General features: G+C 30.3%; 1 protein-coding gene across 2 annotated transcripts; it reads right to left on the bottom strand.

Moving 5' to 3' along the window:
• Positions 1-746: 746 nt before the first annotated feature.
• On the bottom strand, positions 747-4967 carry LOC110663162 (disease resistance protein RPV1-like). 2 transcript variants are annotated; one of them, XM_058148167.1, is made up of 5 exons: positions 4336-4967; positions 2998-4105; positions 2580-2855; positions 1546-2460; positions 747-1452 (listed from the first exon to the last, which is right to left on the bottom strand). In XM_058148167.1, the coding sequence occupies exons 1-5, from the start codon at positions 4836-4838 to the stop codon at positions 937-939; spliced, it is 3318 nt and encodes a 1105-aa protein (XP_058004150.1). In that variant the 5' UTR covers positions 4839-4967; the 3' UTR covers positions 747-936. The 2 variants fall into 2 exon arrangements, with proteins under 2 accessions (XP_058004150.1, XP_058004151.1); XM_058148168.1 differs by having other exon boundaries at positions 1302-1452; positions 1581-2460.
• Between the last annotated feature and the right edge of the window lie 2207 nt (positions 4968-7174).

Raw genomic sequence — 7174 nt, forward strand, 5'->3', positions numbered from 1 at the left:
ACACGGAAAAATTAAACACATTTAAATGGCAATATTGCATTTCAGAGAGGACAATGGAAGGGCAATGTCTGGATTGATGGATTTTGGAAGAGTGATTTATAAAATTTGCGGGTTTTATTGAAATTTTATTATTTGGCTGATAAGAAAAAGGTAAATCAATAAATTGTTGAAAATTTATTAAAAACACACTTCAACTTGACGCCGTCAAAACGGCACCTCGTCTACTGTTCGGCCTATTCAAGACTTTTTTACTTTTTATCAACTGTGAATAATGTCGAAATGCTGTACTCAACGAGTGTTTGACCTATCTCTAGGCAACTCAACGAGCGTTTGACATTTTATTTAATGATTGATGTGATGATGTAAAAAATGGAAAACTATTAAAAGTAAGTTTAAAGTTGTCATTTAAATTTATTATTTTTTTAAATGTTATTTTAAATATTATTAGAAAAACAGATTAAAAAATAAATACATCGTGTATATAGAAAATAACCATATATTCATATATAATTAAAGTCATCTTTCAAATATGAATAATAAGCTCTATATAAATGTGAGAGAGAATTCACTAAATAATTTTTCAATTCTTTATGTTATGTATCTATAGCTTTAATCCATTGAAAGCAAAGCGCGGACGAAACAGAAAATAAATTTAAGTTATAATTAAATTTAAAGTATACATAATTATATAATCACACAATATAAAAAAAAAAAAGAAAGAGAAAAATAATATAAAATTTATGTGGATCGATCGTAAGATTTATGTTCATGGACAATACAAGAGAAAAGATTCAATTATAATGAAAAAATTTAAAATATAATCACTCGAAATTCTCAAATCCTAACTTCATTATATTTTCTGAATTTCTCACGACTCTACCGCGTAAAAATAACAATACTAATTTTGTTAACAATACTAATTTTGTTAGTTTACCCCTACGGTCTATACCATAAGTAATCATGCAGTTGCATATTGGGCATCTTGCAATTTCTTTTGTCAAAACAACAAATTTCTTGTGGAGAATTTGACACTTCAATCCTTTTCTCAAACCAAAAAAGGCCATTTGAATAGATCAGAGAGACACCACTGTTTTTAACCATGTTGTTAGCGCCAGCCTGAACTGTAATTTCCAATTCTTCTCCGCTTTCAATTGCAGATTGAAATGGTAAATACGTCAACAAAGAATGATCATCACAAGCTCCAACAAGACTGAAGTCAGATGCCATCTCCCATGTCGTGGAACTATTGCTCTTGCATGTGGTTGTGACAACTACATTAGCAGTTGTGTCATTTATTGCACAAACAATCCACAAAATAAGACCCTCAGTGTTTCCTTCTGAAACTGTGGGTACACGAAATGACAACGAAGATCCCTCTCCTCGATAGCTTAACCACATGGGTAACTCTCTGCTTTGGAGACAAATGGCTTGAGGCTTACCCTGGGATAGTGCCTGTTTCAATGAAAAGTTATTCAATTAAATATAGGTACATAACCTCTGCTTGAGAGTGTGTGTGTGTGTGTGTGAGTGAGAGAGAGAGGGAACCTGACAAAGAAATTTCCTAAAATCATTTGCATAACTGTTCCTTCCTGATGGCATTTCAATGGCAATTGCTTGCTCCATATCTTCCAATCCCTGAATCTCTACTAGTTTTGTGCTATTAGACAGAAACATCATCCGCAGGAATCCATTTGATTTAAGTGATATTCTTTCGAGTGATGCGCAGTTTGACGCCCACAAAAACTTTAAGCTTGATGGAAGCTCTGAGATTGATTTGAGATTTCTACATGAAGTCAGCACCAGTACAACAAGCTTAGGAAGATATCGAATACCAGTGGGAAGATTAAAAAAATCGTTTCCTTCCAAATCCAGATGTTTGAGCGATGATAATCTCCCAAGGTCAATGGGAACTACATCCTCAAATAAACTACAGTTATGAAGAAATAGCTGCGTCAATGAGGTCAACCCAACCAAGGAAGCTGGCAGCAAAACTTTTGAGTTTGCACTTCTGGACAAAAAACATGATGCAAGTTGTGATAACCAAGAGACAGACTGTGAGACATCTTTCGATCCACGGAACAATAATGTTGTAAGGTTTTTCAGATGTCCAATTGAAGATGGGAGCTGCTTAATGGCTGTTCCCTCGACTAGAAGCTTAGTTAAGGCTTCCATGCTACCCAGGCTCTCTGGCAATCTGTCAAGTTTTGAGCAGCCAGAAATGTTGAGAGTTTCAAGAGCTTTCAAGTAACAAATGCTTTCGGGAAGATTCTTTAGGCTTTTGCAGCCCTCCATGTTCAAGAAAACAAGTTTCTTCAAACATCCAATAGATTGGTGGACCTCAACTAAACTTGTGCAGCCTTCAAGAATTAATCTCTCCAGACCGATGAGTCCTGAGAAGTTTGGTGTTTTAGCAAGGTGCACACAGTGTCTGAGATCAAGAATCTGCAATTTCTTGAGAACCTACATTGCCACAGATTGAGAAAATGAAGAGGTGAAAGCAACATGGAAAAACGAAATACATGTACCTAGAACGATTTGAACTTAGCTAGAAAAACAAAGGCTTATCGGATTATACATACTTTGATCCCCTTCCAGATTTCTCTGATGTTGCTGAACTGCATTTCAAGAACAACTAAATTGTCTAGTTGTAACCTACGCGGTATAGATTTCAGAGGGCATTCTTGCCAACAAAGCCATCTCAACTCCTGGAAAAGATTTTCTTGTCTTCCCGTAAGATGGACAGCATTGATTTGGAGCAATCTCAAATGATTCATCCTTGTAAATGACTCTGTGCTCAGAAATACATCTTTTGAAGCACGTGCATCAAGCATGAGACCCTCAACAACATCCGTCCCCTAAAAACCAACAAAATAGGATCATTAGAAAACTACAGTATACACTAGTGCAATGACAAAGTTCAAATCCCAGATTGGGATTAGAGAATGGACATTTGCATATACAGCTAACCTATTATAAAAATTGAGTTTGTTAATTTACCATGTGCTTTTTGAGGACTTCCAAAACATCCTCATGAAACCAAAGTCTGCTGCGTTTCCCAGGATGGTTTGGTGATGCTACTCGGACAATCTCCCTTCCCATATCCCGTAATAGATCATGCATCACCAACCTATTCCAACAATCAATTTTCACTAGAGACCTTTGGATGAGAACACGAATACCAATTTCTGGAAAGAGACCGCATCCATCCAGTATTTTAGCTACATGATCTTTATCTACACCAGCAAAGAAGCAAGCAATATCAAGAAATATATCCTTTGTTTTATCATCATCCAATGCATCAAAACTTATTCTAAGCTTTTTCTGAATTTGTTGGTGAGGAATTTTTCTTAATTTCTCCACCGCACTTCTCCATTCAGGTATGCTTCTTTTACACAAATAAGAACCTAAAACTTCAAGGGCTATTGGGAGTCCTCCAACATAATCCACCACTTCATTTGAAATCTTCACATATTCATTTGATGGATGTATTTGCTTGAAGGCATGCCAGCTGAAAAGCTCAAGGGACTCTTCATGATTCAGTTCTCTGACCTCATACTGTAAGGCCACTTCGAGTTGATCTAGCAAATGAGCATTTCTCGTTGTAATGATGATTCGACTTCCTGGGCCAAACCAATTTCGGTCTCCCACCAACGCATCCACTTGTTTCATTTGATCCAGATCATCAAGAACAACAAAAACTCTTCTGTAACGAAGTCTTTCTTTGATTAAGTGGATGCCACTGTCAATACTACTTAAATTCTTGAAATTTCTTAATTTCAATGTATCATGAAGTAGTTGTTTTTGTAATTGAACTAAACCATTAGGCTGTTCTGAGACTTCTCTGACATTGGAAAGAAAACTGCAGCTGCCTTGGAATCCATGACAAAGTTGGTTAAATACAGCTTTTGCTATGGTAGTCTTACCGATTCCTCCCATCCCACGGATGCCCACAATGTTGACATTGCTTGCATCAAGACTCAGCAAGAAAATCACTTCTTTGACTCGTGAATCAATTCCTACTGGGTGTTTGGCAAGATTCAGGTAGTTGCAATTCAATTTCCTCAAAACATCCTCCACTACCTTCTGAATAAAGTTTGATTCATACCTGTTCACTCACAGTAAAAGTTGTTGATAAGAAGGCATAAGCATATGCCTTACCGTACAAGAGGAAAATTGGACACTCGTTGACTTCCTAAAATCGGCTCCTACTTAATTACCGTGTGATAATTAAATGATAATGCCAGGCAAATACTTGATGAATTAAATAGTACAAAAAATTATTTTAAAGTTAAATATAATTAAGATATTTTAATTATAAAGTTTAGAGAGAAATACCCATTTGCGACATTTTGGAGGTCCCATCCGTCTAGCTCTGCTGCTTCCATAAGTGCTCCTCTCCATTCCTTCAATTTGTCTATTTCTTCCTTAAATTCTTTATATCTATCAAAAGCTTCTCCAAAACTACCGGTTTGTTTTCGCACGTCTGAGGGATCAACATCATAGAATATGGGAATTACGATCTGACCTATCATATTTTTACACTTAATAATCTCTGTAAGTTCAGCAAGACACCACCGAGAAGAAGCGTAGCCTTTAGAAAAGACTATAATAGAAATTCTTGATTCATGAATTGCTTTAAGGAGTTCCAAGGAGATATTTTCTCCTCGAGAAATGTCATTATCTCTAAATGTGGATATTCCTGCATTGATTAGAGAAGTATAGAGATGATCAGTGAAGTTTTTACGAGTGTCCTCACCTCTAAAACTCAAAAACACATCATGATTCCATCTAGGTTTGGAGGAGGAAGAGGAATATGAGAAGACATTAGAAGCAGCCATTGAAACAAAGACAAACTAAGCAGGAAAGAGGGAAGGAGTTGCTTAATGACAAAAGAGGAGCTAGGCTCCGTACCAACTAAGCAGGAAAGAGGGAAGGAGTTGCTTAATGACAAAAGAGGAGCTAGGCTCCGTACCCTATAAATAGAAAAAGAAAATGTACGGTGGCAGGAAGAAAAAAAATATAATGTATATTTTGAACTATGATTTAGGTAAAACCATGGTTACTGCCTTAATGGTCCTTGGATTCTGAAGACTTGACGAGAAAGTTAAATAAGGTTGCTTTTGTTTTTTCCAAAAATATCTTGCATAAGAAAACGTTTTTAATAAAAAATAATTTTATTTTTATGAAAATATTTTTTATTATTTATTTATTATATTAAATTAATTATATATTTTTTATGTCATGTAGATGTATTTCTACATTTTAATAGAATTATCTAAATTTAAAAAATAAATATAATTTTTTTTTAAATTATTTTTTTTAAATAACTTAATTTTTCTTTTAATCAGAAAAATATTTTATATTAATTAATTTTTTTGAGTGTCCAAAAAATAAAAAACCATAAAATATTTTTCCTAAAAAAGTAGTTTCTATGGAGAATACTATTGCTAGAACATGGTCTCACATTTCTACTCAGCAAGAAATTGCAGCATGTTATATCATAAATTGTTTCTAAAATTAATAAAAATTTGTTTGATATTATTATTAAATTATAATTTGAAAAATAATTTTAAATCTATTAATTAAAAGTATTAGAATTACTGAATTTAAAATAATTTAATTATAAAAAATTTAAAATAATTAAAATTTTTTCTAAATTATTTTTTCATTCATATTTAAAATAATTAAAAGGCTAAAGGACTAAAAGTTGCCCACGTAAACTTTCCAATTTAGGCAAATTTTTTAATTTTATCAATTTCATTTTCAAACTTTCACATCATAGTTTCAATATTAAAAATTAGCTTAATTGAATAGTTCAATTGACAAAAAATAATTCAAATATTTTCCTTACATTATTAATATTAAACAATCATTTTAATTTTTTTTATCAATTATTCTCTGATTATTAAAAATATCATTTGACTAAATCAAATAAAATTTATATTATTATAAAATTTATAAAAATATAAAAATTATTAAAAAATTAATAAAATTAAAATGATTGACTAAAATTGATAATGAATGAAAAGATTTTAATTTTTTTCAATTAAATTAATAATTTTAATTAAATTTATTATTAAAATTAAAAATAATATAAAATATTTAAAATTAAATTAATAAAATTAAGAGGTTTGACTAATTTAAAAGATCTTACGAATCTTATATGTTGATGAAACGTATAATTTAGAAAATAAAATAAAATAAAAAGGAGGAATACATGTGAACTTGAGCTCTCAACTTTGAAATATTCAACTTAACCATCTAAGTTGATCAAAGTGAACATCAGACGATTCAACGTCCATTTATTCGGAAAAAAAAAAAAACAAAAAGGGCCCATCTCAAAGTCTTCAATCCGATTACGTAAGAGCATGTGCAGCGAGCGGAGTTTTGAATAAAGGGTGAGACTATTACAAGTTTGACTTTGTATAAGCTAAATTTTATTTATAAATTAAATATTTAAATTTAAATTTCTGTTTTATATATATATATAAAGAAAAATTATTATTTAATTTATATATTTTAATAAAATTAATTAAAATGTTAAAAAAATAAAATTATAGACTTTAATTAAATGTGTTATTAAAATCTAAGAACCGATTAAATAATTTTATTAAAATAAAAGAATTAATAGTAGTTTGATTGATATTAAATTTATTGACTAACTGTAAAACTAACGAAGAGACTAAATAATTTAACGAAATAAAAATAAGAGATTAAATAATGTATTTTTAATATACAAGTGCTAAGTAATTAATTTTGCTTAAAAAGACAAGGACCAAATAATAAAGAAAACACATGAAAAATATTTTCATTTGTTAACAATGAAAAATAATTCTATAATTCAAAAATTATTCATGTATTTTGTAATTAAAAATAAATCATTATAAAATATATTTAAAACCGCTATTTTACTTTTAAAATATATGATTTTTATTTATTTTATAATATTATGTTTATTTCTCATGGTTGTCTGTAAATTTTTTTTAAATAATTATTTAATTTTATTTATAAAAAAATTATAGTAGAATTTTGGCTATATAAAACCATTATTTTACATTTGAAAATATAAAAAAAAATAAAATTTTTATTATAAAGAAAAAATATGAAATTACTTTTAAGTTTTAATTAAATTTCAAAAAATTGAAAAACTAGTAAACTATAATAGAAATAATAT

This window comes from Hevea brasiliensis, chromosome 6 (assembly GCF_030052815.1).
Source record: "Hevea brasiliensis isolate MT/VB/25A 57/8 chromosome 6, ASM3005281v1, whole genome shotgun sequence".
Lineage (NCBI taxonomy): Eukaryota > Viridiplantae > Streptophyta > Magnoliopsida > Malpighiales > Euphorbiaceae > Hevea > Hevea brasiliensis.